At 39.4% G+C, this 25,273-nt stretch overlaps 1 protein-coding gene across 1 annotated transcript in view; it reads left to right on the plus strand.

Moving 5' to 3' along the window:
- Positions 1-25,273, plus strand: part of rnf13 (ring finger protein 13) — a 187,006-nt gene that overhangs the window by 121,459 nt on the left and 40,274 nt on the right. The window contains exon 7 of the mRNA XM_048604167.1: positions 281-374. Coding sequence (XP_048460124.1) covers positions 281-374 — 94 coding nt within the window. The remainder of the gene's footprint in view (positions 1-280; positions 375-25,273) is intronic.

The following is a 25,273-nucleotide window of genomic DNA, read 5'->3' on the forward strand; positions in this document are numbered from 1 at the left end:
TGGTCTAGGCCCGAAACGTCAGCCTTCCTGCTCCTCTGATGCTGCTTGGCCTGCTGTGTTCATCCAGCTCTACACCTTGTTATCGCAGATTCTCCAGCATCTGCAGTTCCTACTATCGCATGAATGTGATGTTTCTTTTTCAAGACTTTTTCTTTGAATATGAAACCTATGAGTTTTATTGATTAATCAAGTTGGCATAATTTCACCTTTACTAGAATAAAAGATGTTTCAACTTAGTATACACATTCCAGAATAAATATTTCAATCTCTTGCTTTCTAGATTTCAAAATTTATTCAAGACAGGCGCAGGGCAAGAAGGAACCGGTTGCGTAAAGATCAGCTGAAAAAACTTCCAGTACACAAATTCAAAAAGGGTAAGTGAATCTGTAATTAATTTTTTCATTAAATTTTTCAGTCAACAGCAAATTATGAGGTGCTTTTTGCACAAAATCTATTTGCTGGATTGTGAAATGATTTTCCTGTTTTCATGTATCTCCCGGTTTTCCATATCCGTACTGCTTAAGAGGCATTTAACCATGTACTTGAATGTGAGAGTTTGGTACTCTGGTTAAGAGGAAGTAAACATGAGACAACAGCATGTTTCAAAGGGAGATTCAAGTGAGTGACTTAAAGAAGGCCAATGTGCACAGTTATCAGTGTTACCTCATTGTTATCTGTTTTGCAGTTAGATGAATGTTGAAGACTGCAATGGATAGGTGGGGAGAAAGGGAAGAATGAGAATCATAAAGGAGCGGTGTGGGGAAGCCTGAGGCAATTGGGGCATCCCTGTTGGCTCCGTAAAGAAGAACACAAAAGTAATCAAAAGAAGGCAAGATGCTTTAGATTGAATGGGATGGCAGTACAGGAGATGATGGAAGTAAACGTTATTAGGATAGGTGGTGGATACGAAAGATTCAAAAGAGCCTTTGAGAGACCACACTGCCCTGGGATTAGATAAAGGTGAGAAAGCAAAGTAGGATAAAAAAAATTGAGAAGCATAAGGCACCAATAGTCTGCGTAATTTTCAATGTAAATATAGCATATATCTATCTTTCATGCATTATTTACATCATAGCTTAGTATTATCATACTATTGTTCAAATCAATCAAGTTAGTGTACAGCATTAAGGACTTTCTGGAAGCTAAGTGCTCCATAAATTTATGGTATTCTGTTTATACTAAATCCTAGGTAGTTTTTGTTTTGTCTTGATGCTTTACTTTTGGGCAACAGGATCTCAAATTAGGAACACCAGCTGTATTCTAATTACTAATGCTAAATGTGAACGTGTTTCTTCAACTTGTGATGTCACAAGGCTGTTTTATGATGCATGGCCAAGTTTTTGTCCCTGTAGTAGCTATTACATTTATTTGTGATCTTCTGAGGCAGCTGCTACGAAATTAAGTGATTTTTAACAATTATTTATGGAATGAGTGCCACATACTGGACAACATTTATTGCCCATCCCTCATCGCCCTTGAGAAAGTGGTGGTGAGCTGCCTTCTTGAACCGCAGCCGTCCTCCTGCTGTGGGTTGACCCACAATGCTATTAGGGAGGGAATTCCAGGATTTTGACCCAACAACAGTGAAGGAACGGGGACATATTTCCAAGTCAGAATGGTGATTGACCTGGAAGGGAACTTGGAGGCGGTGGTGTTCCCATATGTCCCATTGTCCTTCTCGATGGAAGTGGTCATGGGTTTGGAAGGTGCTGTCTGAATTTCTGCAGTGCATCTTGTAGATAGTACACACTGCTACTACTGAGTGTCAGTGGTGGAGGGAGTGGATGCTTGTGGATGTGGTGCCAATCAAGCGGGCTGTTTTGTCCTGGATGGTGTCAGGCTTCTTGTGTTGTTGGGGCTGCACTCATCTCACCTCCTGGAATTCAGCTTTTTTTTTTTGTCCATGTTTGAACCAAGGCCGTAATGAGATCTGGAGCTGAGTGTCCCTGGCAGAACCCAAACTGGGTGTCCTGACGAAGTTATTCTGAGCAGGTGCTGCTTGATAGCACTGTTGATGACACCTTCCATCACTTTACTGATGATTGAGAGTAGACTGATGGGGCTGTAATTAGCTGGGTTGGATTTATCCTGCTTTTTGTGTACAGAACATATTCAGACAATTTTCCACATTGTTAGGTAGATACCAGTGTTGTAACTGTACTGGAACAGCTTGGCTAGGGGAGTGAAAAGTTCTGAAGCACAAATCTTCGGCACTATTGCTGAAGTGTTGTCAGGGCCCGTAGCCTTTGCAGTATCCAGTGTCTCCAACCGTTTCTTGATATCACGTGGAGTGAATTGAATTGGCTAAAGAATGGTATCAGTAATGCTGGGGACCACTGGAGGAGGCCAAGATGGATCATCCACTCGGCACTTCTGGCTGAAGATTGCTGCGAACGCTTCAGCCTTATATTTTGCACTGATGTGCAGGGCTCTTCCATCATTTGAGGAGGGGGATATTTGTGGAGCCTCCGCCTCCACTGAGTTGTTTAATTGTCCACTACCAATCACGACTGGATGTGGCAGGACTGCAGTGCTTGGATCTGGTCTGGTTATGGGATCACTTAGTTTTGCCTATCACTTGCTGCTTTCGCTGTTTGGTGTGCAAGTAGTCCTGTTTGGCTTCACCAGGTTGATACCTCCTTTTCAGGTATGCCTGGTGCTGCTCCTGGCATGCCCTCCTGCACTCTCCATTGAACCAGGGTTGATCTCGTGGCTTGATGGTAATAGTTGAGTGGGGGATGTGCTAGGCCATGAGGTTAGAGATTGTGCTGGAGTACAGTGCTGTTAATGGCCCACAGCATCTCATGGATGCCCAGTCTTGAGTTGCTAGATCTGTGAGAAGTCTGTCCCATTTAGCACGGTGATAGTGCCATACAGTACGATGGAGGTTGTTCTCAATGTGAAGGCAGGACTGCATCTCCACAAGGACTGTGCAATGGTCACTCTTACCAATACTGTTACGTCCAGATGCAGCTGCAGTTGGCAGAAGAGTAAGGATGCGGTCAGGTATGTTTTTCCCTCTTGGTTCCCTCACCACCTGACTCAGACCCAGTCTAGCAGCTATGTCCTTTAAGACCCAACCAGCTCAATCAGTAGTACTACTGCCGAGCCGCTTTTGGTGGTGGACATTGAAATCCCCCACCCAGAGTACGTTTTATTCCCTTACCATCCTCAGTCCTTCCTCTAAATGTTGTTCAACTTTGAGGAGTACTGATTCATCAGCTGAGGGAGAACGGTATTTGGTAATCAGCAGGAGGCTTCCTTACCCATGTTTAACCTTAAGCCATGAGACTTCATGGGGTCCAGAGTCAATGTTGAGGACTACTAGAGCAACACCCTCCCAACTGTATACCAATGTGCCGCCACTTCTACTGGGTCTGTCCTACCAGTGGGACAGGACATACCCAGGGATGGTGATGGTGGTGTCTGGGACATTGTCTGTAAGGTATGATTGCGTGAGTATGACTGTCAGGTCTAACTAGTCTCTGAAACAGCTGTCCCAATTTTGGCACTAACCTCCAGATTTTAGTGAGGAGGACTTTGCTGGGTCAACAGGGCTGTTTCTGCCGTTGTCTTTTCCGCTGCCTAGTTCGATGCCAGGTGATCGTCCAGTTTTCCAACAATCGGTAATGATTTCATGGTGATCAGTAGATTCTTAATTCCTGAATTTTTCAAAAATTCGAATTCCACCATCTGCTCTGGTGAGATTTGAACCTAGGTCCCCAGAACATCAGCTGGCTGTCTGGATTAATAGTCTAGTGATAATACCACTAGGCCATTGCCTACCTCTCCATTCTTTCTTTGTAGCTGAAATATCTCATCCCTGGACCCATTCTGTTTAATCTTTTCTGCACTCTTTCCAATGCACTCAACCTTCCTATAGTTTAGTGCCCACAACTATCAGCTTCAGCTGAGGTCCAACCACTTTTTTTATAAAAGTTCATCTTGTAACCTGCTTGCTTTTTTCCTCAATGCCCCAAATCATGGAGTCTAAAATACTTTATGCTTTATTAATAGTTCTCTCGACCTGTTCTTCCACTTTTATTGACTTTGAATACGTACCCCCAGATTTGTCTTCTCCTTTGCATTCTTTAGAATAGTACCCTTTATACTGTTTTTCCAGGTTTTTTAACCAAAATGTAACACCCTTCGTTTGTCTATGTTGAACTTCATCTGCCACCTATCTCCCCCAACCCCTGCTCCACCAATGTGTCAAACATCCTTTTGAGGATCTACACTGTCTTCGTCTCAAGTTACAGTTGTCCTGAGTTTTGTGTTGTCTGCAAACTTTGAAATTATTCACTATATACCAAGATCAAGTCATTGATAGCAGGAAAAGCAAGGTTCCCAATACAGACCACTGGGGAACTCCACTACAAACCTTAGTGGTTCCTCGCCCTCAGCCAGATTGGATCCATGTTGCCCCTGTCCTTTTGGTTCCATAACCCATAACTTTTCTCTCCAAGCTGTTGTGTCGCACTATATTGTATGCCTGATGGAAGTCCTTGTACACCATAGCAACAGCCTTCACTTCATCAATCCTCTTACCCGTTCAGAAAAACTCCCAAGTTAATTAGACATGATTCTCCCTTTACCAAATCAATCCATATTTTTCCATATGAGTATTAATTCTGTCATGAATAATTGTTTCTAGAAATTTCTCCAGAGTTAAACTGTTTTTTAAATGTTTGGAATTCTCAAATCCTTTGTCCCAACAAATCCAGAGAAGATTTAAAGATAATTGCCACTGTCTCTGCAATTTTTGCTGTCTCTTCCTTTAACGTCTTTGGATGCATTGCCTCTGGTCCTAGTGCCCTATCACCTTTAAATGCTGAGGTAATACCTCTTATCAGCTTTAAACTTTTCTGATGGTGGAGTTTCCTGCTCTGTCACTATGGCCTGTGCAGCATCTGTCTTATTGATGAAGACAGATGCAAAGTCAGCTGTGTCTCTTGTCTTTTAAGTGTAAGTTCCAGTTTTGGTTCTTAATTATTACCCTTTTACTAATGTTGTTCATGTAGAAGCCTTTGTGATTTAGAGGTTAAAACGAAATTGACACATAATTCTTATGACAGGTGTAAACTAGAAAATAAAACAGAAGGCTCAGAAAGCAGATGGAAAAGCAATTAAGAGCAGCAAAGAACAATTATAAAAAAGGATTAGTAGCTAACATAAAGGGGAATACTGACATTTTCTACAGGCACATGAACAGTAAAAGGGTGGTAAAAGGAGTTGGGCCTATTTGGGGACCTAAAAGGGGACTTCCACGTGGAGGCAGTGAGCACGGCTGGGGTGTTAAATTAATGTAGTGCATCTCCTTTATTAAGGAAGGAGATACTATCCTGGTCACAGTGACAGTGGCGGAAACCAAGTTGCTGGAAAGATTTAAATTTTTTAAGCAGGTGGTACTGGATAGTCTGTTAGTACGTAAAGTTGATGAGGGTCAGGGACTGGATGAACTGCATCAAAGATATTGAATGAAGTGAGTGTGGAGATTGCAGAAGCAATAGTCCTCAATCTCTCCATCTTCCCTAGACTCAGGTGATGCCGGAGGCGTAGGGAATCACAGATATAACATCTTGTTCTAAAACGGCAGGGAGGATATGCCCAGCATTTTCAAGGTCATGAGTTTAACTTGAGTGGTTTTTATATTTTTTTATTCACCCATAGCATGTGGGCACTGCTGGATAGGCAGAATTTATTGCCAGCCCCTTGTCCTTGAGAAGGTAGCAGTGAGCTGCTCTTTTTGAACCGCTGCAGTCCATGCATTGTAGATAGACCCACAATGCCCTCCGGGATAGACTTCCAGGATTTTGACCCAGTGACAGTGAAGGTAAGGTGATATATTTCCAAGTCAGGATAGTGAATGGCTTGGATGGGAACTTGTAGGGATGTGGTGTTCCAATGTATCTGCTGCTCTTGTCCTTCTAGATGGAAATGGTGATGTGTTTGGAAGATGCTATCTAAGGATCTTGAGTGAATTTCTGCAGTGCATTTTGCATATAGTACACAGTGCACCTACTGAGCGTTGTTGGTGGAGGGAGTGGATGTGGCACCAATCAGGTTTGTCCTGGATGGTGTTGAGCTTCTTGAGTGTTGTCGAAGCTGAACTCATCCGGGCGAATGAGAAGTATTCTATCGTGCTCCTGACTTGTGACTTATTGATGGTGGACAGGCTTTTTGGAGTCAGGAGGTGAGTTACTTACCGCAATATTCCCAGTGGGAAGCAATTACTCAGGATAGAATAAAATATGGACAAATTAGGCTTTTGGTAGGTTTGTTGATATCAAGGCATCATTTGGCCAGGTATGGTATCAAAGGCAGTTGTTCCCCACTCACCCTGGAGTTAACCTCTTTTGTGCATGTTTGGACTTCTCTGCATGGTATCGGAACTGTGGCCCTGTTGGAGCCCAAATTGAGAGTCCGTATGCGGGTTTTTGTCACTGCTGAATTATTTTGTATCGTGTTTTCTAATGTATATTCACAATTTAAGTAGATTTCAGTTTTGGCAGTTTTATTGATGACCTGTAAAGGTCAGTTGATGAGTTCGAGCTGCTATGGTGCCTAGAGGTTTTATTACTGGTCAGTGTGTTTTGTTCTTTGCAGTCATAGGTATTCAAATTTACAGAACCATATATAGCCCATTTAAGGTAATGAACAAATTTAACTTCTAATAATCTATTTCCCTCTCCAGTCTGGCTCATACCTGGGTCAATCAGATTGCAGTTCTTTATTGAATGTTTATTGCTTCCCTTCTGTGAGTGTACCTCACCCAAGCAATCATTCGTGGTGTTGGCCAAAAGTAATAGTAAATGGACTATTCACATGAAAGCAAAATCATTGCAGGGGCTGTGCTGTTCTAATGCAACATTTAGTATACGTGTTTTCAGCCTTAGTTCAGTGATAGCTCCCACATGTCACGGTCTCAGATCCTGAGTTCAATCCACACCTCAGAGACCTAGATTTGACAGTGCATAATTGGAGGATAGACAAAGATCTTCCAATTCATCAGTTCTGCCTCTTACACTTGGAATATGAAGAAAGCATGGTACCTCTCTTGACTTCTGTCTTTTTCTAGTCGACCCCCTCCCCTGCAATAAACTATCCCACCTGGGCTCAGAGTGGCAATAGAGCAGAATTAAAAATTCTTAAAATCTGCTCAGTTTCTCTCTGGTCCCCTTGGATAATTGGAAATTAGTCCATGAGACCACATTAGCCATATCTTATTTTTCTCCTGAATGCAAGTAAATTAAAGTAACATTTAATTCAAGATGACCTTCAAACATTTTCTGACCATGAACCCCTCTTCGATTCTGTATGAGAAATTTGGAAATTGATAATTACATTTTTGTGGTAATTATTCCATTTTTTTAATCTGGTATATTTGTGAAAAGATGCAAATCTCCCATGAGGCTTTCATGTTCTCAGATCTTAAATATCGTATACAAATGATTGATTACAGCTGGTGTGAAATGTAGCCTTGAATGCAACTGTTACAGTAACTGTCAACAAAAAGACACTGTCTCTGTGAAATGGAGCTTGCTGCAGCTGCACTGCTTTCCACAGAGCAATGTTTAACTACAATTAATGAGACGAGTCAACTAAGCCCTATTGTCAAAGACTATTTTGGCTTTGCAGCCAAATTTATTCAGGAAGTTGTACGTAGGCACAGCCAGTTTGGGTCTGACCTTTTGAACATGATTTGGATAGTACGTTAATCTATTATTCCTTTTTGCTTTGCCTGGTGAGACATGCTGTCATGGGATTAGACATTTTAAACCAATTGAGTCTGTTTCAGATTTGGCAAAATAAATGTTACAATTAACTGAGTTTGGTGACAAAGGATGTCCTTTTGAAGGCCCAGCCAACCAAAAGCATTTTGGGGATTGATTATTTGGTTTGAAATCTTAAATTGACATATTTAACAAAGATTAAGTAGTTGCAAAGGATTGGAGTTGGTTTGGGTGGGTGGAAAAGATTCTTTTTTTTCCTCACGTTGAAGCATCACTATTCATGATATCTCTTCTTGTCAGACAAGCATAAAGGCTGCGTGGTTGCTACCTATTTGCAACAACAAAATGCTCTCTGACAAACTGTACCAAAATGTTGTCAATGATCACACTCTTTTTCTCCTTCTCTCGATGCAAGATAAATTTGAGAAGATTTGTTGCATGATTATACAGGTGAATTTGATAATCATAAACAAAACTGGATATTTATCAAAATCTTTAACTCATTCTGAAGCCTTTCTTACAAAAGGTTATCGAACTTTTTGGTTTTGTCAATTTTGGTTTATACAAAGGCAATTTATTAAAGTTAAGTATATTCAAATGTGTTAGTCTGTGAACCTTCTTTAAATTCATTTGTGGGATTTGGGCATTGTTGGCTGGCCAACATTTTTTTTGTCTGTCCTTACCTTACCATCTCCTTCTCAATGGTAACTATTTTCTTGATCCACTGTAGTCTGTTTACAGTAGAAAGACCTACAATGCTGTTAGGAAGGGCATGCCACATTTTGGATCCAGTGACACTGAAGGAACAGTTATACAATTCCAGATGATATTGTGAGTGGCTTGGAGAGAAATTTGTAGGTGTTCCCATGTAACTGCTGCCTTTGTCCTCCTAGTCATAGGTTTGGAAGATGCTGTCTAAATAATGTTTGCCATTTCTGACTATTTTGTAACACAAGTAAGTTATTAAGTAGGTTGCTGCAAATGGATGATTAAGTCTTGAAGTACATATCTCTATAAAAGGACCGGTTTCTCTTCCTAAAGAATGTTCATGTGACTATAGTTATGTCTTTTATAAAGTGACAGCTTTGTGATATTTTTACCAATACTCTTGTTTTATTTCCAAATTTCTAAACTGAATACAAATTGTCAAAATGCCACTTTAGTTTTTGAGCATCAGTTTGCAAGTTTGCCAATCCTATTATATAACTACAGAGTACAGTTGCAAGTAGTTATGTGAATTTTTGTGATTCTTGAATATTTAATGTAAGGTGACATCTGAAAGAATGCTGTATGGGCAGAAATGTACTGTCAATTGGATGTGTTCAGTAATATTAGGGAACCTACTATGGCTTGATGCACATAGGAACAAGTGTCCTGACCATTCCTCCTTTCATAAATATCATCAAATATAGATCAACTGGTCATTTGTCTCAATTATCTTGCTGTAAGCAAATTAGGTGCCATATTCACCAATGTTGCAACGATGGGAGTTGGTTGCAAAAGGGCATTCAGCTCTCTTGCTATTACTGTTAAATAAAATCTAAAATTCACCCACTCAGCTGTCTTCCTACTACCCTACTATCTTCTGATTGTCACTGTACAATTATCATTTGGTCTTTATAGATTTGAACTGGTTTTATCTCAACTCAGTAGCAAAGTATGAATAATTTCAACAATCCTCCATGCTAATCTCAAGTTACTGAACTATAATTACTTAAATAAAATAATATTCTGCCTTCCCCTCAGTCATTCTTGAAATTCCAATCACTGTATGCGAATAATTTTGGAATATCTTGAAGGTGATAAGGTGCTATGTAAATTAAATGTCTTTTCCATCCAAGAATTATATTAGTCAAGTCTTGGAAACAAATTGGTGAGGACACAATTCCAAAAGACTGGTGTTTAGTGAGTCAAATGTCTGAGCTATGACTGTGAATGTGACAAACTTTCAACACATATGTAATTAGAGGGTTCATGTGAATTCTTCGTGATCAATACTTATACAGGTAACACTTAAAAATTGATCCTCTGAGGAAACCGTACAGTTTATATAATTGAGTCTTGCTAAATATTTGTTTACAAAACAGAAAATACAAATTATTTAAATGCTACATTCCTTTGAAACATTTAGCATCTTTACAACACTTCTGTCTGCATCAGTGGAAGAGTAGCAGCATGATGGAAAAGTTAGGAGTGACGGCAGGGATTGAGGGTGAAAGTGAAACAGGAGCTGATGGAGAAGCAAATGGGTCTGAAATAGGTGAAAGCAGCTGAGAAGGGGTGATGGTAGGAAAAAAGAGAGCCCCATGTGGAGTAGGGCTGAAGGTGGGAGTGGACCTGATGTGGTCTAGGAGTGGGGTGAAGGCAGGGAAAGTCCAGGTATAGTTATGCCTAATGCTTGATAATCTCAATAAGAGGCATCTAGTGCAAAGGAAGGAGCTTGGTAATCGGGTGAGAGAGGCACACCATTGTCACGAGTGTTGGAAGGTTTGCAATTACAGCTTGATGGGGAAATGAGATTTTGTCAATAAAGTGTTTTTTTTTCTAATCTACACTTTGACAAAAGTATGACTCAAATAATGACCAGTAGTAAATCTTTTAAGAAACATGCTAAAAACAGAACCAAGATTACCTTTTTAAACTAAGAAAACAATGATAATTTCACTTTGAGCTAATTGTTTGTTTTAATTACTTTTACAAAGTCATTTTTTACAGGGTACAATGCTTTTATGCAAAATATGCTCATATTAGTGATACTTTCCATTTACGGTTAATTATGTTACGTGTACATAGACACACAATACTCCACAATGTGGAAGACATTGCAGTAGGTTCTACATTGAAATTTCTTCCCATTAGATTTGCACAGTTTCGAACCCCAATTGGGAATTTTTATTAAATCGGCAAATTTCTTTTTTGATTTTAAAAAGAAACTGCATTGAATGAAACAGGAACTGCTCATTCAGCATATTATACTATTCAGCCATAATGTAACTGATCTGTACCAAGCTCCACTCCCACCTTTCTTGTACATCCCTTAATATCCTTACCTAAAAAAATCTATTTCCATCTTGAAGATTCCAATTTTCCTACATCCATAACCTTTTGGGAAGAGTGAATTCCAGACTTTTGATGTTCTTTGCATGAAAGCAAATTTCCTGGTTTCACTCTTAAATGGGTCTAATTTGAACATTGTTTTGGATTTGTTCGCTGAAGGAAATTGTTTCTCTTGTCTAAATCTAACAAATCCCTTTATGATTTATACATCTTGGTCAGTTTCTCTCAGCATTTCCCTCAGCCTTGTAAACTCGAGGGAATATGAACCAAATTTATCCATCGTAACCACTTAAGCTTTGGTATTAGCTCACGCAAAAATACTTTGCAATTTTGCATTTTATTGTTGGCATAAAAGTTGGATAAAGTCTCAGCTCTAGTACCATGGCAGCAATGTGTTTTGAACTCAGTTTAAGTAGTACTTGCACTAGCCCCCAAGAGAACAATTTTTAAAAAAACATTGTGAATGTCTTTCACATCTTTATTCTGCTATCATGTTGCAGTGGGCTAGTGCAGGAAATCAACCTCCATTATTCTTGGAATAATAATAAATGATTTTATCAAAGTATACAAAATTCCCAAATATATTTGTCTTTCTTAGATTTACCAGAAAGCTTGGAACAGTTTTCTGTACTTAACAAGAGATTCTAGCTACAGGTAAATGAATTGTTGGCAAATAACTCTAACTTTTACCCCCTTATGAAACTCCCCTTACACACAGACGGAGGGAAAAATTGGTATTGTGGGTTGAGGGAAAAGCTGGGAAGGCTCCTGTCCACAGGGTTTGCTGAGATGATCCCTTGCTGTTGATGTGTGTTTTGGTGTTTTTCACTTCCTCATAGAAGGCTCAGTGTGACTGGTTCACAAATTACCAAGTCTCTGATGCTTTGCTCAAAAGCCACAGCTTACAGAAACTAGGGAGTATGTTACTGGAGTGTGTTCTTGTTTGTGAACATTGAGGATGTCTGTCAACAGGTCTTTTGCAGAGATGCCAGTCAGTTGTCCCTGATATCAAAGGACATCCATTCATACTTCAGCATCAGTAAATTTAAAAAAAAAAGGTAAGGTGTTTAACATCCACAGCTTTTGGAAAGTTTCTAGGGTGGTCCAATAAATTTAACCGTGCCTTGCACTTTTGAACCTCAGCTGGATCCTTGTATGCTTGTCATAGGCGGGAGGAGGTTTTAAAAAAAAATCTGTTGAGTCATCTAGACTCAAAACATTAGCTTACTTTCTCTAGATGGATGCTGCCAGACACACTGTGATCTCCAGCATTTTTTATTTTCAGTATAGATTGCAGCGTCTGCAGTAATTTGTTCCGACTTTTAAGAAAAATCTATTTGACTGAATTACTAAAGATCTTCACTGTTAATTTGCTGATGCTAGCAAGTACACTGTTAAGATGGAAGGCTCATGATTAAATCAGCCAGCTGTAATCTTACATTCTCCTTGACTGATCATGTGTTTCCACAAAGGACTTTGAAACATAGAAAATTAGCAATACAGAGTGTCATTTGACCTACTATCAATGTGCCAGTTGAACTGGTCCAGTGCCCCACGTAACATGCTGAGATGAGTGAGAAATTCAAGTTATTGAATTTCCCTGTTGCAAGTGTTTAAATCTGTTAATAGTGAATTGTTAATGCGAAGCTTATGATTTTGTGAGAGGTACAGAACATGTCTTAGAACAAAATTACAAATTTGAATTTGCTAAGTTTTAGTGATTTAAACTGTTCTCTCTCAGAACAAAATGTTCTTAATGTAGTTTAAAAAGAAACTCATTCTTTTGTGACTTACTTTGCTAAATATGTTATGTCCAGTGTAGTTCTCTTTTGTATTTTGAAGCATGTTGGGAACCTAGCGAGGTTCATGAATGGTTTAGTTTGTTTTCTGAGGCCAACTTGGAATCATACCTTACAGCATGGCAGGAGTCCATTCAGCCCATGGTGACTGTGTGGTGTAACTGTATGTTTCTTCCATAAAATCATTTGCAGATACAGATAGAACATGTCTTATCTCGGCAACTTGCCTCCCCTCTGGATGAGATGATAGGAGATATGGGCAACCTTTGTGAACTTGGCAATAAATTACTTAGGGGCATTATTGGTTACCATTTATTATGGGGTTGCGTAAAACAAATGCGGGTTGTAGCTGCAGTTTGGCCTCATGTGCTTTTTAAAAAAATTGCAGCGTTAGTAATCTGTACTATTATTTCACTTTTAAAAATTAGATATTTTGATGAATACCTTAAACTGGAGTTCAATAACATTGGAGTATAAATTTGCAAGCTACTTATTGATTTTCACTACTTTTAATTTTATAATGTTGTGCTGGGTATTTGCATTGTCATTAACATAAGACATTATTCTAAACACATTAACCCTGTTTCTCCAGGTATAAACAGGCATGTATCTGAAGAGGGTACCTCAGCTAACTTTAATAAAATATCGTTAATATTTGTACAATTGTGCAGCTGTTCCTTGTGGCTTTACCCTGCCCTGTTGATGATCTATACCTGCAAAGCTTGTAAACATTAGAAATGTTTTTTTTAAGAGCTTCCATCTTGTTAAGGAGGCTTTAGTTATATCTGCATCTAACAATCTGCTCTGAAAATTCTGCTCATACTTTCACAGCTGTGACAAATTGCACCACAGCATCTGAGACAGCATGTAACATTCATTAAAAATTGATTCACACCACTTTCCAATAATAATGAATCCTTTTTTAAAAGAAAATCAATATAGCTTCTGATCTACTAAATTGCCAAAATGTGAGCTCTCGGATCATGATTTGTACCAAGTCTCTTTGAAATTTGCTTATTTGTTTTTTAAACAAATTAATAAATGGGTGCAAATATCTTCCCACCTTCAATGGCGAATGTAATAAAAGCTGAGTTTAATTCTACAATCGATTTTGTTGCTATAAAGTGAAATAAGATTGTAGTGTTAAGAATATTCATATTTGCTGCTGAGACATAAGCATTAATTAACAAATTGAAAACTCAACACATCTTGGGTGCATAAATGGAAATGATTGAACAGTAGCATCCATGTAACTACTATTGATTAGGAAACAACACTGGGTGTTGGGAAGACGTAACTAAAGAAAACTTTAGCTTTGGTTAATTGTCAAAGGTATCATTTCATTGTAAGTTTGAGAACGTAACTAAAACTCTATTTTTAAAATATAAAATAAATACGGAGGCAGTCTGCAACAAAATACAAGATAACGTTGATCTCGAGCTGTCATTCTCACTTTATTTCTGGAGCTCTGACTGTAATGAAGTGTGGAGTAGAATTGTCCTGAGCAGGTTATTGGTCAGTAAGTGACACTTAATAGCACAAACAATAACATCTTTTAGTAGACTAATGGGACAGTAATTGACTAGATTCGAATTGTCTAGCTTTTTGGTGTGCAGGACATAACTGTGTAATTGTCTATTTTGTCAGATATAATTCTGGAATCTACCTGGACCATCTTGACGGATAGTTATAGCACATCTTTGTCATGGAAGCTACAATGTTATAGGAGCCATAACCTTTGCTGTATCCACTGTGTTCTGATATTTCTTGATATTATATGGACTAAATTGTAGAACTCTGGGAATAGGAAAGATGCAGTCACAATGATGTGATTATACTATAGGCCTCCCAATAGCCAGTAGGAGGTAGAAGAATAGATATAAAAGCAGATCAAGGAAAGATATAAAGATAACAAGGTTGTTGTGGTGATTTTAACTCTCCAACATTCACTGAGGCTCCACGAGTGCCTCAGGGGCTTGGATGGAACAGAATTTGTTAGGTGCATCCAGGAGGGTTTCTTGAAACAATGTGTAGCTCGTTCAAAAAGGGAAGAGGGTGTACTAGACCTTGAATTGGGGAATGACCCTGGCCAAGTCATTCCTTTGGTAGAGGAGTGCTTTTGGAAGTGATATCATTATTCTGTACGCTTTAAGATAGTTATGGATAGATTAAGACTGGTCCTTGGGTGAATGCTAAAATGGGGGGAATTTAGCAGGAAGTGGAGAAATTAGATTAGGTGCTGTTGTTGGAGTAAAATCCACATCTGACGTGTGCGAATCCTTTAAAGGCCAGTTGATCAGAGATCAAAACCGGCATGTTCTTTAGGATGAACAAAAAGGATGGCAAGATTCAGAAACCTGGGTGACGAGAAGTTGAAAGTTCAGCCATTTTAAAAAAAGCACACAAGCTTTAGGAAATTGAAATCAGACAAGGCCCTTGAGGAATAGAAAGGAATTGGAAAAGAACTTAAAGAATTAGGAGGGCTAAAAGGGGCCATGAAATATTTTTGACAAGTAGGATTAAGTAGAATCCCAAGGATAGGTCCCAAGAACCAAGGAGAGAATTTTTGCATGGAGTCAGAAAATGGGTGAGGTCCTTAATGAGTACTTTGCATTGGTATTCATCAAAGAGGAGAACATGGATGGTGGTAAGATTAGGGAGGGATATGTTGAAATTCTGAACATGTTGATATTAAGAAGGAGATAGTGTTGGGTGTCTTGAAAAACATAAAAGTAGAAAGGTCCCCACGGCCTGATTAGATCCATTGCTACATATTGAAGGAGGCAAGGGAGGAGATTGTTGAGCTCTAGACAGAGATCTTTGTGTCTTCTGTAAGTGAGGTCCCAGAATAATGGCGAATAGCCAGTGTTGTTCCTTTTTAAAGAAGAGCATTGGGGATAATCCAGGAAATTATAGGCAGATGAGCCTAAGATCTGTGGTAGGGAAATCATTGGAAAAGATTCTTAGGGACAGGATTTGCTTACATTCGGAAAAGAATGGATTTATTAGGGATAGCTGGCGTGGCATTTTGCAGGATAGGTCTTGTATCTCAAATTTGATATAATTTCCTCTCAAGAAATTATGAAGATTACTGAGGGTGGAGTAGTATGTGTTGTCTACTTTAAAGCATTTGACAAGGTCCATCATGGGAGACTGGTCTAGAAGATTAAGTCGCAGGATGCATGGTGAGTTGATAAGTTAGATACAGAATTGGCTTTTTCATAGAACACAGAGGGGTGTTGTAGAGGAGTGTTTTTTTTATTGACTGGAGATCTGTGATCAGTGGTCTTCCACAACGGTCAGTGCTGGGTTCTCTGTTTGTAATTTATATATCTATATAAATGATTTGGATGAAAATGTAGGTGGTCCGATTAGTAAGCTTACAGATGACATGAAAATAAGTGGAGTTGTAAGGAAGGTCATTACAGAATGTACATCAGTTAGAAAGTTGGGCAGAGAGATGGAAGAATTTAATCTGAACAAGTGGGAGGTGTTGCATTTCGGAAGGTCAAATGCAAGAGGAAAATATACAGTCAATGGCAGGACCTATAGGAGCATTGATATATAGAGGGATTTACGGTGCAAGTCCATAATTCCCGGAAAGTGGCAACACAAGTGGATAAGGGCGTAAAGAAGGCGAATGGCATGCTTGTCTTCTTTAGTTGGGTCATTGACCATAAAAGTTGACACGTCACATTGCAGCTGTATAAGACTTTACTTAGGCCACCTTTGGAGTTTTGTGAGTACTCCTGGTTGCCATTCCATAGGTTGGATGTGAAGGCTTTGGACAGGGTGCAAAAGAGAGTTTCAAGGATAACAGTGTGCAGCTGGAGGAACACAGCAGGCCAGGCAGTGTCAGAGGAACAGGAAAGTTGACGTTTCAACAGCCTGGTTGGCCTAAACATGGATTTTACTAATTTCAAAATCTCCCCAACCCCGGCCTTATCCCATGACCAACCCTCCCTTTCATGCCTGCCTCCTTGACCTGACACAACCTGTTCATTTTCTCTGCCTCCTATCCGCCCCTCCCACCTCACTGACCAACCCTGACCACTGCCTACACGCACTCACCTATTATCATCATCCCACCTCTCCTCTCTATTTATTTCTGAGCTCCCCTCCCCCTTCCTATTTCTGAAGAAGGGACCCGACTCGAAACATCAACTTTCCTGTTCCTGTGCTGCCTGGCCTGCTGTGTTCCTCCAGCTCCACACTTTGTTCTCTCTCTGACTCCAGCATCTGCAGTTCTTGCTATTTCAGAAATTTTCAAGGATGTTGCCTGCATTGTAATGTATTAGCTGTAAAGAGATGTTGGACAAACTTTAATTGTTTTTGCTAGGCCATTGTAGGCTAAAGGGTGACCTGATAGAAGAATATAGAATTATGAGAGGTGTGAATAGTTGGGGTCTTTTTCCCAGGGTGGAAATGTGAAATATTAGGGGCATAGGCCTACGGTGAGAAGGGTAAACCTTAAAGGAGATTGGTCCACTGAAGTCTGTGAGTGGGGGTATTGTCAGTGACCACTGGGAAATAGACGTGCTGCAGGATTAATTTGCTTCAGTTTTTATAGCAGAAAAGGAGGATAGTTTGCTGGAAGTCCCAAACAAATTAGCAGAGGATCAGGGACAGGGTCTAAATAAAATTAGCTTAAGCGAATCGTAAGTGAGAAATTAATGGAGCTGAAGAGTGACAAATGCCCAGGACCCAATTTGTTTCTATCCTTGGGTACTAAAGGAGGTAAGAGAGCACATTGCCAATACCCTAACCATAATCTTTCAGAAATTCCTGGATTTGGGAGTTGTACCTCTAGGCTGGAAATTTGCTCATGTCACTTGCTTCTCGAAGAAGGGTGATAAAGGGAAACCAGGGAATGATGGTTCAGTTAGCCTGACATCTCTGAGGAAATTGTTGGAGTCTGTAGTCAAGGATAGGATAACTGATCATGTCAACAAGTTTGATTTAATAAGGGAGATTCAGCACGGATTTATGAAGTGTAGAACATGCCTGACAAACCTGAGTTTTTGAATAGGTGACAAAGATGGTAGACAGAGGTCAGGCAATGGACGTGCTTTATCCAGTGGCTTTTGATAAAGTCCCACAGAAGGCACTAACTTAAATTGAAAGTCCATAAAATTGAGGGCAAATCACTGACATGATAGGAAATTGGTTGAGTGGCAGGAATCAGAGTTGGAATAATGGGTAAATACTCAACTTGGTAGAATATATTCCATAGGGATGTATTTTGGGGCCTAAGTTATTCACAGTATTTATTAACAACAATAATGGCATAAAAAGTCAAATATCCAAATTTGCTGACGAGACAAAATTGGGCAGCATTGTAGGCAGTGCTGACAACAGTGAATGGGCAAAGCTGTGGCAGATGGATTTTAAGTGTGAGGTTATCTGTTTTGGACCGATAAAGGATCGGCCAGTTTTTTTTTTAAAAGCAGGACAAAGTTAAGTACAGTGGATAACTAATGAGATTTGGAGATTCAGACGCATAGCTCTTTAAAATGCCACAAACGGTGCAGAAATTATTCCAAGAAGGCTAACGAATGCTGGCCTTCAAATCTAAAGGGCTGCACTTAAGGATGCAGATGTTATGCTGCAGTTCATCAAAACTCTAGTTAGATCGCACTGACGGTACTGTGAGCAGATCTGGGCACCAAATTTTAGGAAGGCTGTTTTGGCCCTGGAGGGAGTTCGGTGCAGTTCTACAAGGATGATACCTGGACTTCAGGGGTTAAGTTATGAGGAGAGATTAGACAAATTAGGTCTTTATTCTCTAGAATTTAGAGGTTTAAGGGGTAATCTAATTGAAGTTTTCGAGATATAAACCGAGAAATACAGGGTAGATAAAGGTAAACTTTCCACTGGTTGAAGATCCTAGAACTAAGGGGCATAGTCTAAGAATTAGGGCCAGGTGATTCAGGGAAGATGTCAGAAAACACTTCTGCATACAAAGTGTCGTGGACATTTGGAACTCTTCTTCAACTGGTGATCCATGCTTATTCGATTGTTAAATTTAGATATGAGAGAGACAAATTTTTATTGAGCAAGCGTCTTAGTGGATATGGACCCAAAGCAGGTGTATGGACTTAGGCCACAGTTTAGCCATGATCTTATTGAATGGCAGAGCAGGCTCGAGAGCCAAATGATCACCACCTGTTCCTATGTTCCTGTGAGATGTGTGAGGAAAGATTTTTAAATACAGGGTGGGAGGTGCCTGGAATATGATGCTGAAGTAGTGGTAGAAGCATGTAAGTTAACAATGTTGAAGGGATGCTCAGACAGGCACGTTAACAGGCAGAAAATAGAGATACAGACCGAGTGCAGGCAGGTGGGATTATTTTAGAATAGTATCATGGTCGGCAGAGACATAGTGGGCCAAAGGGCTTATTCCTGAGCTGTACTGTTCTATGTTCTATGAATCTACTTCACTTTTAAACTGGCATCTGTGGTGATAGAGAGGAATCATCCACTCAGCACTATTTGCTCCAGGTCATTGAAAACACTTCTCAGCCTCATCATTTAAACTTGTGCAGGGATCTGCTATCATTTGAGGATTGATGTGTTCATGGAAATTCCTCATCCTATTAGTTGTTCAATTAATCATCACCATTTATATATGGATGTGCCCATAGTTTGACCATACCTTTAAAATTAACCAGACCTATGAGAGCCTTTAAAATTAGCCATACCTCTGAGAGCTCATGAGGAAGACAAATAACTTAAAATGTATTGGTATGAGGGAGAATAAAACGAGTGACCATATGTGTAAGATAATCACTAATGAGGGAATTCGGGAGAAACTGATTATTCCAGTGGTAGATGCAGGTACAATTGTAATATTTAAAAGGTATTTGGACAGGTACATGGGAAGGAAAGTTTTAGAGTGCTATTGACCAAACACAGGCAAATTGGACTACTTCAGCTTAGGAAACCTGGTTGGCATAGACAAGTTGGGCCAAAGAGCCTGTTTCCATGCTGTATGACTCTGTGACCTGGATTATGTGATAGCATGGTAAAAGTGTAGAAATTGGTACCCAAGGGAGTAAGGCAAATTAATTACATTTCCCTTCATCTTTTACAAATGTCCAAATGTATATGGATGCTTTTTCTCTCCATTTGAATGATATTTAAATTTCAAGGAAACCAGCTTGCAGTTCTTCAGATCGACAAGTTTGTACATTGGGTCTTTGAGAATTGTAAACTTCATTCTTGAAGTTTTTTATAAAAGGTGCTAAAGTTGGCTTTTAACATCAGTTTAAATCGTTCTTGTCTAAAATAATCTTTTGTACATGTTGGAGAACTCAGTGGTACAGCACTGTCATTCCATCTCCAGAAACTGAGTTAGAATCCAGCTGGATTCATGAAATGGAAGTTTTTCTTCTGTAAGCTTCCTAATTAGAAAATGCTCAGTATACAGATTAATTCATTGTATAAACTTATACTTAATTTTAAAACACAATGGCTTAATTAAAGATGATAATGTTAATAGATTGGAAACAATAAAATAACCATATAACCAGATTTTTAAATTTCTCTGGTTTTCCTCCAGATTTATATTGACATTACTGTAATAATTACAGAGCCAAAAGTCTCAAGCTAAACATGGACCCAATTTGAATGCCTTTGGAGTTTTGCATGAGGTGCTTTGGGTCAGTAAGAGGAAAAATAATTTGATTCACTGGAGCTGAACAATTCATGGAAATAACAAATTTCTAGGTGTATTTGTAGACATAGTGCCTTCGTCTTTATATGTTTTGCCCCGAATGGTTAGCATGACCCCAGTCCCCTCTCTTAAATGAGGAATAATTAATTACTCCCGAGTAAAACCTAAACAATGTGTGGCAGATCTTCCATTTTGAGTCTGTCTACCTAACTCAGCCATGCTAAAATCTATTACATACAAGCACATCCCAAAGAGCTCATATTGAACTTTTGAAGGATCAATGTGCTTTGCCACAGCTTTTTTATAATGGTTTTGTGTTTCTGTGTGGATATGGTGGGTGTGCTCTGCCCACTTAAAGGCATTTATAGCTGCTTTTTTAATATTAAAAATATCAATATCCAGACTGAGACCCAGTTTAATTGTATTTTCAATTAACAGATCTGAATGCTTGTTCCTACCTTCTTGACAAATAGTTCAGTGTTTGACAGTTCAAGCAATCAGTGGAAGTTGCTATGTGGTAAACCCTCAGTTACATGCCATGCTACTTAATGGGTGGTCAATGAACGCTTCATGCTTGAGTTTAGTTTGGTCGCTATAACCATGAAAAGCCCAGAAAGCACTTGATATGTAAAGATGCTTATTTTTTTAAATGAAGAATTGCAATTTATATAACGCCATTCCTCCCCCCACAAGCTCTTAAAGACAACTGTAAAATGCCATGATAGAAAGTTAATTCAAAACTGAGAGATTTTTAATCAGTGAGGGAATTGAGGATATTGGGGAAACTCATCTTATACGAGTCACAAATAGTTAGTATGGAGTTACAATAAGTAATTAAGCATAGAATAAAATCATAGAATCCCTGCAGTGTGGAAATGGGCCATTAGGCCCATTGAGTCCACACCAACCCTCCAAAGAGCATCCCACCCAGATTCACCCCCCCACCCCACTGCCATCCCTGTAATACTGCATTTCCCATGGAATTCCCCTAGCCACCACATCCCTGAGCACCATGGGCAATCCATCTAACCCGCACATCTTTGGACTGTGGAAGGAAACCAGAGCACCCGGAGGAAACCCACACAGACACTGGGAGAACGTGCAAACTCCACATAGACAGTTGCCGGAGGATGGAATTGAACCCGGGTCCCTGGCACTGTGAGGCAGCAGTGCTAACCACTGAGCCACCTGCTGCCCAGGATCTGATGGCTTCTATCAGAGGGTGGTAAAGTAAGTAGGGGAGTGTAGTGTAGATGCCGTTATTATGATCTTTTGAGTTCTCTAGAGACAGAGTTGTCCTTCTGGATTGGAAAATTACTCTGCTTTTTAAGGATAAAGAAGCCTTGCGTCTGTGATTGGGGAATTGGAGGCTATAATCAAGGTAAATGAACACTGAAAATTTTTAGTTAATTGGGTGAGCCAGCATACCTGAAAAACCTCATTTTTAATTTTTGTAGAGGTGACTAAGGTAGTGGATGTGGTAATGTCTATGCATGTTGTTTACGTGGACTTCTAGTATGCATTTGGTAAAGTCCCATGTAAGAGATTTTAACAAAGGCAGACAACCATGGAAGTGAAGGCAGGTGACAATAGGTGTAATGAGTAGCTACCGAAACTGGTAGAATGTAACCAGCAATATCCCAGACGGATCTGTTAGGGCCTCATTTATTCACGCTCATTATTAATTACTTTGATAATGACAGTCTCATATCCACATTTGCTGATGACACAATTAGGTTGCATTGTAGAAGGTGTAGATGATATCATAAAATTACGGAGATAGACTAGGTGGATGGACAAAACTGTGGCAGATAGGGTTCATTGTAAATAAGTGTGAGGTTATCCATTTTGGACTGAAAAGGGTTAGGTCAAATGGTATGAAGTTGAATACAGTGGATATCCAAAGAGACTTGGGGTTCAGGTGCATAGATCTTTAAAATGTCAGGAGCATGTGCAGAACATCACCAAGATGGCTATGGAATGCTGACCTTTATACATAGAGAATTGGGAGTAGAAGCAGCTATACAAAACCCTGGTTAGACCCCACTTGGAGTACTGAGAACAGATCTGGGCACCATATCGTAGTAAGGATATATTGGCCTTAGAAGGACTACAACATAGGTCTACAAGAACTATGCTGGACTTCCGGGATTAGATTGAGGAGAGATTTTACAAATTATACCTGTTTTCTACAGAACTCAGAAGGTTGAGGTGATCTGTTTGAAGTCTTCAAGATGTTAGCAGGAAAAGATAAGGTAGATAAAGATGAACTATTTCCAATGGTTGGAGATTGTAGAACGAGGGGGCATAATCTGAGAATTGGGGCTAGACCATTCAGGAGTGATGTGTAGAAGTGCTTCCCAACAATATAGAGGATGATAAATGTTTGGAACTCTTCCACAAGTGGCAATATATGCTCAACCAGTTGTTAGTTTTAAATCTGAGATAGATAAGATTTTGTTCAACAAAGGTATTAAGGGATATGGGCCAAATGCAGTGTTGTAATCAGAAATATTACAACAACAGCCAATCATCAAACAACTTTAAAACACTATTAGTGTTTGGAAAGGGATCAAGTTAATTTTTTGTTTGGCATGGACTTTTTTAAAAAGAAAATACAAAGTTGGAATTTTTGGATAAAGTGACCGAGGAGAAATTTGGCATTACACGTGCATTATAATTCAAAAGTTCAGCAACCTTTGAGTTGGGCAACATCCTGTTAATTTTTCTTTTGTATTATTTAGCTTTTGTTCAGTTCTAATGATCTAGAGGTAAGTCAATTCACCCTTGAGCAAGTAACTGCCAGAAATGCAGCATGTTTTAAGATCTTAAATCAAGTAGCTGTAAATCAAAATAAGTTCTCCTGGTGTCAGACCATACTCAACCGAATACAGGATGCTTTACAACTAATATGGCAGCCTCCTGCAATTGCTGTCCCCTACAGCCAAGTTAGCAATCTAAAATCATCGTCGTGCTTAACTCTGTGGGTGCGCCTACAGGGATTGTTTGAAAATCACTTTACAGCAGGAAGCTGCTACACTTGAGTACATGAAAGTAACTTCCTGTGAAAGAGATTAATCAGTTCAATTTTGTGGTTTGCTTAACTATTCTGGATAGCCCTTTTGGAGCTATGGAAAAAGTCTCTCATACTAGGGACAGGCAATAAATACTGGCCAGCCAGCAATGCCCATGTCCCACGAATGAATAATGAGAAAGAAAATGTTTGTGTTTTAATTCAAATAAAGTGCTTTCCTCTCATGATGTGTTCTGTCTGATAATTCCCCCGCCCCCCCCCCCCCCATCAACGACCAATCCAACATGAACATCTGTTGTTGCTGAAGTTTCCATCACGATAATGGCTATATAAGGAATAGAATTGTTATAAAATACAATGAGGCTGTGTCTTGACCGTACTAGGTCTCTGCAAGAACAGCTCTCCTAAATCCACTGCCCTGCTTTTTCCATGTATGTAATCCTGCACATATTTACTCTTCAGTTAATTTATCCAGTTCTCTTTCAAAAGCCTAAATTGAATCTACTACCACCACAGATTCAGGCTGTTGTTTCTTTTTGAAAGAAAATTTCCTCCTGTAATTGTTGCTTCTTTTGTCACATGAAAATCAGAGACCTCTGGTTCTGAAGCCAGTGGGTTTCATGCATTTTATTTATTAATATTTGAAATCTTAATTACTAATATCACTAGGAAACTACCCATTCCAATCTGAATACAAAGCTATCTTAAAAATATATGCTTGGGATTAAAATATTATTAATTTACTTTCTCTCTAACTTCTCAAGTGTCTTCTAAAATGAGGTTTGTTGTTTTTTATTAAAAAAGCAGCTTTTTGGAATTTTCTAGTTGCATTACCTTATCTCGTGTGAGGAAAATACCATTCAACGTTAACAATAACGTGAGAGGAAAGGCCAAAGCCCCTCCCTCTTTCCAGTGGTGAGTATCCAAAGTGTGCATTTGTAGACTTTGGTTGAGGATATTGCCTGTGTTCTCACTGCAGTTGAGTAGCCGGTCAAACTAGTTGTCTAATCTTTTGCAAAGTGAAGGAATGCCTATTTAATCACTCGTGCTGCAAAGTTCAGGAGAGAGTGGAAATCAGTGGAATGTGCACGTGCCATATTAAGTGACAACATATCAAAAGATGATGAAAGCTGGTTGGGAAGTTGACCCAGTAGTAGTATCACTAGGCTATTAATCCAGAGACCCATGTAATGTTCTGGAGACCCACGTTTGAATCCCACCGTGGCAGTTTGAATCTCAATTGAGAGTCTAATAATGAGCATGAAGCCATTGTCGATTGTCCGGAAACACCAAACTGGTTCACTAATGTCCTTTCATGGAAGGAAACTGCTATCTTCACCTGGTCTGGCCTACATGTGACTCCAGACCCACAACAATGTGGTTTGTTCTTAACTGCCCTCTGGGTGGTTAGAAATGGGCAATAAATGCTGGCCTGGCCAGAGGTGCCCACATCCCATGAATTAATGAAGAAAAAAAAATGTTCTAGAGCAAATCTACAAGTTGAAACTACTGGAGATGGAGCTGCTTTTTCAATATGAAACGGAGGTCGTAGATACAGGAAATATTTCCTTTTCCAATCTTAATCTGTGACATTACTGCATTTCTGTAGAAAGTGACAGGTCTGAGCAGTTTGAAGTGTGAATGTTGACAGCAAGTGCAACATTGTTTCCAACTCTAGTTGCCCTTGAGAATGTGGTGAGAGCACTGTCTCCTTAAATTGCTGCAGTCCATATACTGTTGGTGTGAAGCCATGGTGCTCTTAGAGTAGATAATTAAGGAGGTTGGTCTAGCAACAGTGAAGGAATGGCAAGCAAATATGGTTTCAAGTCAAGATGGTGTGTGACATCAAAGGGAACTAGCAAATTATGTTTCTTGTATCAATTGCTTTTGACCTTGTAGATGGTAGAGGTCATGGGTTTTGAAAGGACCTATCAAAAGAGGCTTGACAAGTTTCTCTGCATTCCTAATGTATATA

Source organism: Rhincodon typus, chromosome 13 (genome assembly GCF_021869965.1).
Source record: "Rhincodon typus isolate 14 chromosome 13, sRhiTyp1.1, whole genome shotgun sequence".
Classification (NCBI taxonomy): Eukaryota; Metazoa; Chordata; class Chondrichthyes; order Orectolobiformes; family Rhincodontidae; genus Rhincodon; species Rhincodon typus.